This window comes from Heterodontus francisci, chromosome 5, assembly GCF_036365525.1.
Source record: "Heterodontus francisci isolate sHetFra1 chromosome 5, sHetFra1.hap1, whole genome shotgun sequence".
In the NCBI taxonomy this organism is placed as follows: Eukaryota; Metazoa; Chordata; class Chondrichthyes; order Heterodontiformes; family Heterodontidae; genus Heterodontus; species Heterodontus francisci.
Window position 1 is genome coordinate 82,267,600 of NC_090375.1, and position 13,531 is coordinate 82,281,130.

The 13,531-nt window shown below is 41.3% G+C and overlaps 1 protein-coding gene across 2 annotated transcripts in view; it reads right to left on the minus strand.

Annotated features, from left to right (window-relative positions):
• Positions 1-13,230, minus strand: part of LOC137369938 (EMILIN-2-like) — a 90,877-nt gene extending 77,647 nt beyond the window's left edge. Inside the window, exons 1-3 of one of the 2 annotated variants that reach the window (XM_068031700.1) lie at positions 12,798-13,230; positions 12,199-12,324; positions 6,840-6,997 (exon numbers count right to left, since the gene is read on the minus strand). In XM_068031700.1, coding sequence (XP_067887801.1) covers positions 6,840-6,997; positions 12,199-12,324; positions 12,798-12,967 — 454 coding nt within the window. In that variant the 5' untranslated portion in view covers positions 12,968-13,230. Of the gene's footprint in view, positions 1-6,830; positions 6,998-12,198; positions 12,325-12,797 lie in introns of both variants that reach the window. The other variant, XM_068031698.1, reaches the window with a different exon arrangement.
• Between the last annotated feature and the right edge of the window lie 301 nt (positions 13,231-13,531).

Genomic DNA, 13,531 nt, shown 5'->3' on the forward strand with positions numbered 1-13,531 from the left:
AGGCTGTCCTTTGCAACAACTTCTAATCACTAACCAGACCCCCTGCCATAAAGTGTGTAGTATGGACATTAGGCAGAAGCTATGGGCAGAATTTTATGTGGACATCAGGAATAGGAACGGAAGTGGTGACAGCATTATATATGGACACGTCAGACCAGAAGTCAGTTGTCATGACGTCCCATCCTGATTTTATGAATGGTGGCAAACATGGATGGCAGAGAGCAGACACTGATGCAGTAGGCAGACAATTAAGGTAGTTAATAGGCCTATTGACAACAATTTTCTTCTGTTTTAAATTTTATTAATGCGCTCATGAATCATGGGGCTTCAGAGCCTCACCTGGTTGAGGCAGGCAACATGGAGGCGAAGGCTCATTGCTGGCTGCAAAGGGAGGCCATCGGGAGAGGTAGCATCAACTGCCAGGAAGTGGGGAGAAGGGAGGGTATCAGGAATCATCTGAGGAGTGGGGTCAAAGGTGTCAGCACTGCAGGGGTGCCGTACCTGAGGGGCAGCAGGCAAGTGCCACCTCGTCAGAGGTGACAAGCGGGGGGGAAGGGTGGGTAGTGGCCATTGGCAGTGAAAGCCTTAAATTTAGGGAGAAGCCACCTATCAGGGGCCTCATTGATCCAAGCTTCGAGGACCCCACTAAAGAGGAGGTACAGCAGAGTGGGAGGGAGGTCCAGGCACCAGCAGCGGCACCGCAATGACCTGTGAAGCTACAGGAGGGTCCGCATTGGCCTCCAGACGGTGGAGAAGGGCGCAGAGGGGAAAGCCAGCAGCCTCCTCTGTGGAGAAGAAGCTACCCTCCACAGAGGGTCTACCAGTCGAGGTTCAACTCCCTACAGATGTCCAAGAGGCAGTGCCAATGAAGACTCAGCTATGATACAGGGCAAGCTGTGCCCAGGTAACTTGGTGGAAATCCAATGCCAGTGGTGCCGAAGGTCACCATGGCACTGAACTTCTATGCCTCTGGATCATTCCAGGGATCCACTGGGGATGAGTGGATCTCACAGTCAGCGGCCCATCAGTGCATCAAGGAGGTCACCAATGCCCTTCGCATAAAATTGTCCATTCAACTATTCTGCCTGTCTCTTCCTGAAGCCTGCTACTATCCTGCTCACGATTTACTATGATGCCAGGTTTTGTATTATCCACAAACTCCAAAATTGTACTCTCTATACCCAAATCCAGATCATTTGTATATAGCAAGAAACACAATTGTCCTAATACTGATGCCTGGGGGACCCCACTGTATACGTCTGCCCACAGCTCTCTGTCTCATATCTCTTAGCTAATGATGTACTCAAATTACTACTATCCCTATAATACCATGTACTTCTATTTTCTGAATAAGTCTGTTATATGGTACTTTATCAAATTCCACAGTGGAGTAAGAGATTAACCGAGTCCTTGTTCCAAGGTGCTTGCATAATACTGCCCTTGACAAATGACAAACATTATGTGAATCAAGCCAAATAGAATTTGCAATGATTAAATAATGTTTAATAATCATTAGACTATAAAACTCCACTTCACAAGATGCACATATGAACTAAAGGAAAACTCTTTTAAACTGCAATTAAGCCTGCAATCTATAACACCCTCATAGCTCAAACTCATTTATGATATACATTCTTCAGAATACCATTGCAAAATGATGGTCTTCAGTTTCTAACACTAAAGATGCTGAAGTCATCTCAGCACTACAGAGCTAATTTTGTGGAAAAATGAACATCACAAGAAAGAAAATCAGATCAGTTTATGGGTGAGAAATTCAGTTCTGTAGCGGCTAGGTTTTCTGTGGTTCAGGTGCCTATTTGTGTCGTAAGTGGCATCCACACTGTGTGTGCACAATTCTGGAGCGGACCACACCAGATACCATTTTGGTAAGGGCCTAACAACAGGTATCTTTTTCCCACTTCAGAAGCCATTAACATATACAATTAAGGAGCCTAATGTCTGCTTCTGCTCCTTTTTGCAACTTTGGTTTGTGCCCAATGCTGATTGCCTCCAGGAAAACCAATGCTAAGCAGCACGGAATGGAAAAGAGGCTGAAATTCACCTTAATTACTGTCGATCTCGACCTCGAGATCCCCAATCTCAATCCCAACCTTGACCTCCTGGCCCCACAGATCTCCCCACCAGCCCAGGTCAGCCTTCTAGCACCCCCGATTGCACGCCAAAGCCCAGCAAACAATATTGCAGACCCTCGCAATCTTCTTTCCAGATCTTATAAGAACATAAGAGCATAAGAAATAGGTGCAGGAGTAAGCCATTCAGCCCCTCAAGCCTGCCCTGCCATTCAACAAGATCATGACTGATCTGACCTAGGCCTCAACTCCTCTTTCAGGCCTGCTCCGCCTAACCCTTGACTCCCTGAGAGTTCAAACATCAATCTACCTCCTCCTTAAATACATTTAGTGACCTAGCCTCCACAACTCTCTGAGGCAGAGAATTCCAGAGATTCACCACCCTCTGAGAGAAGAAATTTCTTTGCATCTCAGTTTTAAATGTGGACTCTCTTATTCTGCAACTATGTCCCCTAGTTCAAGATTCCCCCACCAGTGGAAACATCTTCTCAACATCTACCCTGTCAAGCCCCCTTAAAGTCTTATATGTTTCTATAAAATCACCTCTCATTCTTCTAAACTCCAATGAATAAAGGCCTAACCTGTTGAGCCATTCTTGATAAGACAACCCCTTCATCCCAGGAATCAGCCTAGTGAACCTTTTCTGAACTGCTTCCAATGCTAGTATATCCTTCTTTAAATACGGGGACCAAAACTGTACACAGTACTCCAAGTGTGACCTCACCAACACGCTGTACAGTTGTAACAAGACTTCCCTATTTCTAAACTCTAACCCCCTAGCAATAAAGGCCAAAATTCAATTTGCCTTCCTAATTACTTGCTGCACCTGCATGCTAACCTTTTGTGTTTCATGCACAAGAACACCCAGATCCCTCTGTACTGCAGTATTTTGTAATCTTTCTCCATCTGAATAATAATCTGCCTTTTTATTCCTCCTACCAAAGTGGATTACTTCACATTTTCCCACACTGAACACCATCTGCCAAGTTTTTGCCCACTCACTTATTAACCTATCTGATTTTTTTGATTTAGAGATACAGCACTGAAACAGGCCCTTCGGCCCACCGAGTCTGTGCCGACCATTAACCACCCATTTATACTAATCCTACACTAATCCCATATTCCTACCACATCCTCACCTGTCCCTATATTCCCCTACCACCTACCTATACTAGGGGAAATTTATAATGGCCAATTTACCTATCAACCTGCACCTCACAGTGGCGCAGTGGGCCTCACAGTGGCGCAGTGGTTAGCACCGCAGCCTCACAGCTCCAGCGACCCGGGTTCAATTCTGGGTACTGCCTGTGTGGAGTTTGCAAGTTCTCCCTGTGTCTGCGTGGGTTTCCTCCGGGTGCTCCGGTTTCCTCCCACATGCCAAAGACTTGCAGGTTGATAGGTAAATTGGCCATTATAAATTGCCCCTAGTATAGGTAGGTGGTAGGGAAATATAGGGACAGGTGGGGATGTGGTAGGAATGTGGGATTAGTGTAGGATTAGCATAAATGGGTGGTTGATGGTCGGCACAGACTTGGTGGGCCGAAGGGCCTGTTTCAGTGCTGTATCTCTAAACTAAACTAAACTAAACTAAACTCTTTTGGCTGTGAGAGGAAACCGGAGCACCCGGAGGAAACCCACGCAGACACAGGGAGAACTTGCAAACTCCACACAGGCAGTACCCAGAATTGAACCCGGGTCGCTGGAGCTGTGAGGCTGACCACTGCGCCACTGTGCCACCCTCATCTGTTTCCCTTTGCAGATTCTTTGTGCCCTCATCACAACATGCCTTCCCACCTGTTTTTGTATCATCAGCAAATCTGGATACACTACATTCTGTCCCATCCTCTAAGTCATTAATATAGATCAAAATAGTTGAGGCCCTAGGACCGATCCTTGTGGCACCCCACTAGTTACGGCTTTCCAACCTGAAAAAGACCCATTGATCCCGACTCTCTGCCTTCTGTGTGTTAGCCAGTCCTCAATCCATGCCAACACATTACCCCCAATACCCTGAGCTCTTATTTTGTGCAAAAACCTTTTATGTGGCACCTTATCAAACGCCTTCTGAAAATCCAAATACACTACACCTACAGGTTCCCCTTTATCCACTCTGCTTGTTATATCCTCAAAGAACTCTAACAAATTTGTCAAACATGATTTCCCTTTCATAAAACCATGTTGACTCTGTTTGATTGCATTATGCTTTACTAAATGTCTTGCTATTTCTTCCTTAATATTGGACTCTAGCATTTTCCCAATGACTGATGTTAAGCTAACTGGTCTGTAGTTTCCTGCTTTCTGTCTCCCTCCTTTCTTGAATAGGGGTGTCACATTAGCGGTTTTCCAATCCACTGGTACCCTACTGGAATCCAGTGAGTTTTGGTATATTATGACCAATGCCTCCACTATCTCTGCAGCCATTTCTTTTAAAACCTTTGGATGTAGGCCATCAGGTCCTGGCGACTTGTCTGCCTTCAGTCCCATCAGTTTGTCCAGCACCTTTTCCCTCATGATAGAGATTGTTACAAGTTCCTCCCTCCCATTTACACCTTGCTCATCTATATTGTTGGGATGTTTTAGTGTCCTCCACTGTGAAGATCGATGCAAAATATTGGTTTAAATTATCTGCCATTTCCCTGTTCCCTGTTATTAATTCCCCAGTCTCATCCTCTAAGGGTCCCACACTTACTTTAGCTACTCTCTTCCCTTTTATATACCCGTAGAAGCTCTTACTGTTTGTTTTTATATTTCTTGCCAATTTACTCTCATAATCAATTTTCTCCCCCTTTATTAGTTTTTTAGTCATCCACTGCTAGTTTCTAAAAAATTCCCAATCCTCTGGCCGACCACTCGTTTTCGCCGCATTGTACACCTTTGTTTTGGATTTGATACTCTCCTTAACTTCTTTTGTTATCCACGGGTGGTTCATCGTTCTCTTCGAGTCCTTCCTTCTGACTCGAATAAATGTTTGCTGAGTGTTATGAAATATCTGCTTAAGAGTCTGCCACTGCTCATCTACTGACTTCCCCTGTAGTCTATCTTCCCAGCCCGCTTTCGACAACTCTTTCTTCATACCTCTGAAATTGCCCTTGTTTAAGTTAAAGTCACTGGTTTGAGACCCGAGTTGCTCACCCTCAAATTGAATTTGAAATTCTACCATGTTATGATTGCTTCCCCCTAAAGGATCCTTAACTACGAGATCTCTTATTAATTCTACCACATTACACAATACCAAATCTAAAATAGCCTGTTCCCTGATAGGTTCTGCAACGTATTGCTCTACGTAACAATCCCTGAGGCACTCTACAAATTCTCCTAGCACTTGCACACCCCCGCCCCCTCATCATACTCCAAGGCCAGCCAACAATAATGCAGAAGCAAGCAATGTTCTTTCTCGACCTCATAGCCACACCCCGATTGCAATCTGAGGGCCAGTAAATAATACTGAAGATGCCCATGATGTTCTTTCCTGGCTTCCTACTCCCTCCACCCTGATTACCCTCTGAGGTCCAGCCAATACTCCTCCAGACCCCTGCAATCTTACCAAATCACTTACCTGAATATTGCGGCATGACCCTTTATAGGTTCCTACCACTGCACTTTCTACATGATAATGAGGTCCAAGGACCAAAACCCGGGCTCTTTAGACATCACCATTTGATTGCGGGCACTCTGCGGGTAAGAAACCCAAAAACAGATGCTGCCAAATTTTGAGGCAAATTACTTTTAGAACGTTGTTCATTGGTTAAAACAATACAAAATAGGACTGATAAAAAGAATGAAGTTCCAGCAAAGGAAATCAAAAACCCAGAACTTTTTGGTCTTCAAAATCTCTCTCACTGTAAACTTAGAAATTACATTTAATAAAGTAGAAATCAGAAAGAATCCTGAATACATGATCCCACTTTGCTAGGCATTTGGGGGAAGAAGGCTGTCTTGTAGGCTGCCGTGTATTTTTCAATTATTCAACTTTCATGCAAGAAAATTTAGCCTATCTAGAAAATGTTCAATTTCAATATCAAGAACTGCCTTGTATTATTCTTTGCACTACATGTTAACCACTTTTACCATAAAGCAGAGAACATGTAGCCAGAGAAACAGTAGATCAAAAAAGCACATGCAGTCATTTTTTTGAAAGAAAAAACTATTTCCAGTGCTGAAGAATTAAAGGAGAGGTTAAAATTTGAGCCTCCAGTAAAATATTGGCAGGTTATCAGGAATGAGTTCAATTCCTTAACTCTTAACTCTGAGCAAATACTAATTGTTCTCGATTTCATGTTAGCTTTTCTTCCTCTAGGAGAATTTTTTGTTGTAGACTTTAGTTCAAAAGACAGACATCCTGTTTATTGACCACAGATACCACATCAAACAAAACCAATATATAAACTAAGCAAGCTACTGACTGTGGAGGTAGACACATAACTGTAGAGTTATTTATATAAAGTAGTTTATTTACTTTTAATTATTTAATTCCTTATGCAAGTTAAAGTATAGCAAACAAGGGATAATAACAAATAGATAAAGCACATGCCAAGTGATGATTGCAGTGAAAATTGACTGCTTTGTTACATAATAATGGTTTTGATACATTATGGTGATCTAGAAAAGCTATGAGAAAGGACTTTAGAAAGTGCAATTTTCAAGTAATTTATCTATAATATTGTAAAGATGTCTCTAATTTAGCATGATCTCATTCAGTAACAGGATAAAGTAATAATCAAGCACAAATCATAATCTTACTAAGATTACTTTGTCTGGGGGCAGGATAAGGCTGTGGAAAAATTGAAGTTTGTCCTGACTGGCCAGTCTTGCAGTCTCCACCCTTAAATCCAGGGCAGCACCTCCACTCCAGCTGAGTCACCACCTTATATGCAACTTTATATTTAGGACGAAGATGTGTGCGATATCTGATTGGAAAAATGCATAAAGAGAATAGCTCATGAAATATAAATATACAGAATCCTAAAAACCCTTGTTAGGTTCCCCTTATGCTATTCTGTTCGAGTGAGCAAGCACCAATTTTTCAGGTCATTCTTCAGAAGTAGACCATCTTATTCCTCATAATATTTCAATGAATCTTCATTGATTCCTTTTATGGCTCCAATATTTTTCCAGAATTGCATGTATTATCGAGCTAATGTATTTTTAAAAATTAGCATAATTTCCTTTCCTTAAATTTAGTGGCTCATGGGTCAAATTAAGAATACATTTGTCACTGTGACTGCCATTCGTACCTTTAAAGTATCAGCAACCTTAGACCACTTTGTCCCTTCACTCTATTATGAATCTTTACCATTTAGAGTAATATGGCCCGAAGTTTACAGGAGTAATGATTGCAAAATTGTCAGTGTTTGCCATCATTACTTCTCTGAAACTGACATTTAGAAGGAAATCCAGAAGTTGCTGTCAGTGATTTTATGCTTTTCCATAGGGTATGCCTTTAAGTCTCCTCAGATGGCAATCAATTAGAAATCACTGAACTGATAAGAATTTCAACTTTTACGCTATTAGTCTGGCTGCAAAAGCCCTTGAAGAAGTTACACCTTGTTGAAGGAAGTGTAACTGGGTTTTTAACAGCCTACTAAGTTTGTAATTACTTATGAACACCCTTTCTGGCCCTGAAAAACTATATTTATATTTGTGGAATGTCAAATTTCTCCATTATGATAAAAAAAATTCCACATATTTTTAAATAATATGTTCTAAGTTTGTTTGATATTTCAGCTTCTACCTTAATCCCATATGTATGTCCCAATCTTTATTTCGCTCTGTGTAAAATAATACTAAAAGGTGAACAATAATCGGTGCTTTTAACTTCCTGGTTTGCTGTCTGTAAGAATTCTTCAATGTTATTTGGCTGCTTACCCTGGTTGAGGACATCACTGTTGCAGGACACCTGAAGATCCCTTTGGCTTGGTGCCAGATTCAAATTAACATCGGGGAAGGTGCAATCCACACCACACAGATTGCAGGATTGGTATGGGCAGCTTCCTTTGAGGTCAGTGGTGAGTGCCAGTGCTTCACCATTGGCTGCAAAACCCTGGCTGTTATCTTTTGCTGTTCTTTTTCCAAAAATGTACTACTTCATATTACTATGTATTGAACTGTATCTGTCACCTGTCTGCCCACTCAGCTAATAACTATATGCTCCTGCATTCTTGCTCACAATTCACCATGCCTCTTAACTTAATATCAGCAAACTTTAATAACATTCTTGTTTCCATGTCTAAATCATTAACACAAAATAAAAATGAGTCGCAGTTAAATATTATATATGCCTAAAGCATTAATCACATTCCATTAGGTCACATTGTGACCTTTTAAGGAGCGACTACATGGGTTAAATTTAATTTAAAACAAGATTTATGTCTACGATAAACATAACCTAATTTATTCCCAAAGTGTATCGTTTTTGTGAACTATTTTCTATAGGTGTTTTATTTTAATGCCATGTATTTTTATACAGATATACATGCAAACATTATACTTTTTCTTCTGTTAATTTTTTATAGTGATTCCAATCTAAACAGGATTAAGAAAACACAGTTTAACTTTCAACCTGCTGAAAATTGGAAATGCAGCCTTAGTCCCACATATTGAGGTAACTGCAAAATTCAAACATTATTTGCAGTAATATTTACTTTTCTTAGACTTTTGCCACGTTTTATAAAAGAAAAAGCATGCAGGATCAATGCAAGTCATACAATGTGTACACCACTGAACCACTGTTGGTCCATGCAGTGATGATATAGTAAGCTTATTCTTCCTCCTACCCACTGTAGTGTAAGTGTTCCTTACATCTTTGAGAATCTCTAATCTCACTGATCTAAGAGTTTGTTGCCTAGTCACAAATTTCAAAAGCACTAATGTAGGCAAATCTATGTAACGAGTAGAGATTTTTAAAGAAGGATAGCTAACTTAAATTTCAGCACTCAAGTGGTTAACCATGCCTAATCTGCAAGTGTTTATATGTAATGTTTTAATTATTTCCCTGAAGCTAACGCTTCTTGTAATTAACTAAAGGGTATGGGGCCACAGAATGATTAAAAGCTATTTCGCTTTATGGCAATTCCTTCAGCTGCCTATTCCAACTAGCTTCTTATCAGTTTTAATTACAGGGTTAAACCACAGAAATGCTCTGGAGAATTTGAAAGGATTTCCCTCGGAGAAACTCTCTATCTGATCAAACCTATTCCACTCAGGCAGCAAAGTTTATCTCAACACAGACATGGAACTTTTATGTCCAAGAGATATCGATCAGAAGGAAATTACGTTAAAGGAGCATGTGTCTTTTTTTTAAGGGTAAATGTATCACTACAATCCTTCAGTTTCTATTTTTTAATATTTCATTATGTTTGAAATGTTTTGCTAATTCATAATCACACTGCTCTAGTGCCACATTCCTGGAGACTAGCCAGAAATGAAAGATGTGCTTGTGAGGATGACACATGTGTCACCCTGGAAAAGGGGTCAAGATGCAGGTGGGCAGAAACACACAGTTGCACTCAGCTCATCCTGTTCACATTTTAGATAGAGGCCCTGCTAAGGTAACACTTACACTGTATATTTTTGTTAGTAATTGAATCACAATGTTAGAGATTATATTGCCAACTCTAATAACTAAAGAACTTGCATTTATATACAGTATTTCATGACCTCAGAACCTCCCATTGCACTTCACAGCCAATAAAGTATCTTTGAAGTAATGTAGGGAATTAATATGGGAATGAATTAAAAGGGAAAATCATTGCCAATTTTCTGGTACAAAAAGCCTAGAAGAATTCAGCATGCCATCTCACAACAATGCTTCCATGTAGTTGTGGTGTATTTGCAACATGAAGGAAATTTTCAGATTTTTTGATGATGAACAGATGAAGTTTTCCCAGCAACTTTACGGAGCAGACAACCACTTTTAAAGCTGACCATTCCTTTGAAGTATTGTAACTGTACAAATTGCTCATACCATTACTTCAAAGGAGTGGCGTGGTTTAAAAACTAATTACAATAGTCAACATTTTCTTTTCAATTTTCTACCCTCTTCCCTTGAAGGAACTGACTGCTACAGACCATGGACACCAGCAGTCCTCCAATACCTCACCCAACTGACAACTGTTCATGTGTGAGTCTGGTCAACGAGTGTGAGCACACTACTTAATAATGGAGGACATCACAGCCAATCCTGATCCTCTCTCACTCAATCTCCATGCACTGCATTTCCTGCAGGGCTCCCTGAACAGCAATCAAGAATGGAAACTCTGACTGATTTTCCCCTCCCTGGAAAAGGTTGCTGACACCAACTGATAAGGCCCCTATTTCTGCTCTGGGTAAGATCTGTTTACCAAGAAAGATGGTCTCAGTATCCCAAAGAGATATTTAAAGAGCTATGTATTTAACATACCCATGACCAAGAACAAGACCTTTGGAAAGATTTTGCTTTCAACTCTGAATCTTAAACATTATTACGAAAACAATTAAGACAAGTTATTATGTTATTGTTCTAAGAATATGGCACCAAATCCACACATAATTTGATAATTTGGGGTGAAACTAAGAATCAGTGTTACTGTACTGCTGATGAGCAGACCACAGAAGGTGTTGATGATCCGGAACATAGGAATGCACTAGCCCAAAGAAACAACTGATAACCATCTGGCCAGTCCCAAAATATCTGACAGTGGTTCATGTGACAACATGATGAGTTGGCATAACTCCACAACAACTAATCTGTGTTGTAGCCTCAAGATATGGTGCACTGAGAAAATGGTCCATCTAATTACTGACAGGAGTCTGATTGTGGGTGAATAGATTCATGCCATTAAACAGACTTTGGTGAATGTGTTTGGGTGAAGTGAACCACCCACAATGGATATTCTGGTTTCTCTTGTAATTTGATGCACTTGCATATATGCTGATGTGCAGTGTACACAGACAACCACAATATTACCACTAGAGTAAGGTATAAATCTGCCAATTTGTGCAAGGTGTGACTATTTAATACTCTGATGTGTCTATAGTACACATAAACCTTTAAAGCTGTTGTACCTAATGCTTCAATAGTTCAGCTTGGAGAAAGGCAATATTCATCTATGTTTATATTGCTAAAACCTTCCTTATCTCAGGAGCATTTCTATGGGTCTACACTTCTGCCCCCAGATATCTAATTACTGGGAATGACACACAGAAGACACTCTCTGGACCCCTAAACTTAGCTACAAGTAGCTAAAAAGCCGAAAAGAGATGAGACCAAACCTGAAAGGTATTGTGACACTCCCCTATCAATCAATAGCATATAGGCCCATTGCACACTGGCGCCAAAGGCCAACTATAAACTTTTACTATCGGTCAGGATAGCGTGGGTATTTTTAGAAGTGTGTGTTCCTTTTAGATAAGATCCTAAATCAGTACTGGGAGGAAGTGGAATCTTGGGGAGAGGGGGAGGAGAATCCTTGTCTGTAGGTTAGCACTGAAATTAGCATCTTGATTCATGTCTGGCTTAAGAGGCGAAGATAGTGTCTCAAATTTTGCTGTGCGTTTGCATTGAGGTAAGCGCATTTCAGGTAGTAAGTGCCCTTGGTGCCTCTGTCTGGTTCCATGATAAAGTAGCCGAGTTGGATGTATGGATTAGACCTCCCTGGATGCCAGAATTAATAAGCGTGACCCGATGCACTGTATTCATGTCAAGGACACCCCATAATAACAGTAGCATTAATATTAAGTTTTAAAAAGTAGCATTTTTCTGATATTTAAGTTGATTCGTAATCGACGAGGTTCGGAAACATCGTTTTGCAGTTTATAACCCGGTGTTTATATCACAGTGTAGCTAAGAAAGCTTAGTCCAAATATTTAGCCGTAAACATGTCACATCAGGTTATAATAATGGTTTATCAGGCAGGATGATACACTGCGTTTATTATGCGATTTATGTCGTTAAGTAACTCGGTAAATTAAGAGTGTCCCTGGGCGGGAGGCAGATTGGATCCAGAGCAAGGACACACTCTGACTTTGCCCTGACCTCTGTGATGTGTGGTATTGCAGACCGGACTCCTATTGTTATTCCCCTAATTCCCATTACCAGATTCCAGATCGGCGGAGCTTGGTCCCTACTTACACCACGGCAGGCGGGCAGTTGGTCTGACCCCAGGGGCACGGCTGATATTCCGCCTTGTTGTAACTTTCTGCACCGTCCAGTACCGAGCAAGTCACGTTCTTCTTTACAATATAAGCACACCAGTTCCTGCAGGAGGGGAAACAAACCGCAGATCAGCAGAGTGAATGGGAGTTGGCCACAGATACCAGAACTCCCTCGTCACAGACATGTCTATAACTGCCACAGTTAAACAACCACCCAAACTGCCGCCAGCAAGGACAAGGCGCCAGGCTTTCCGACCTGGGAGTCCAGGATTCCATGAACGATGATAGAAGTACGATTTTAAACCGGGTCCATTCTAGTCAATTAAAGATTAACCTTCCTAACGGAGCCATCAACTGAACAAGGTGAGATAGAAGGAAAATAGCCCACTTATCATCAATGTAATCATCTTGCTCACCATATTTAATCGAAGATAAAACATCCCACAAGCTTATTTTTCTAGCAAAGTCAACATACACAATAATGCAGAAGCAGTGTAAGTAGGGAGAAGAATACTTTTTGTGGTCACTGCTTGCTGGTAACATTTTTCAATGTGGAATGGCTAAGGGTTGACTTACTTGTTGCGTCCTGTGAGCCTGTTGGCAGTGTATTGAGGAGTGGATCTGGAGGAATAGAGATTGTATCTGGAAGATGAAAGAGTTGCTTGCACATCAGACATTAGAATACTGATCAGAATCAAAGACCAGCTCAGCAAAATCGCCTCGCTCTCAACTACTCTTCCGGTCATTGTGGCGGGACAGTTTTCAACGTCCACTTTTCATGGCAGGATTACCGATCACTTTAACCGGAGACGACGGCCAACCTTGTCTTTAGATCTCCAGGAGAGTCCAAACGCTTCTGGTTGCTGTGGGAAGCAGGATCCGGGTTTAAACTTGTAGTGGACCTGCCCCGTGAAGAGATGAAGAGGGGAGCCTTCTACCGAGGAGAAATGCGTTGGATTCGGGCTTTTCCTGTTGCTCTGGGCTGAGCTCTTTTTTTTTTACGGAATGACGTTAATCATTCTGCACTGGTGTTTCAGGCACACCACTAGGAACTCTGCTTCTTGTTAAAAAAAAAACTTGGCTTAAGCACCATCCCAATGTCTTGATGGGAGGTTGTTTGGTAACCTCACTGCATAAGCATCGAGAGTGTGTGCTATCGCAAACTGTAACAGAGAACTAAGGTACAAAAAGTACACGAGAGATTAAGACATCAGGTGAAGGGAATGTCGATGGGAATGCCAATCCATCTTCTCTGTTTCAGATCACACCACGTCCGTTTCATGAAAGTAACTTTCTCACAATACCAGAAC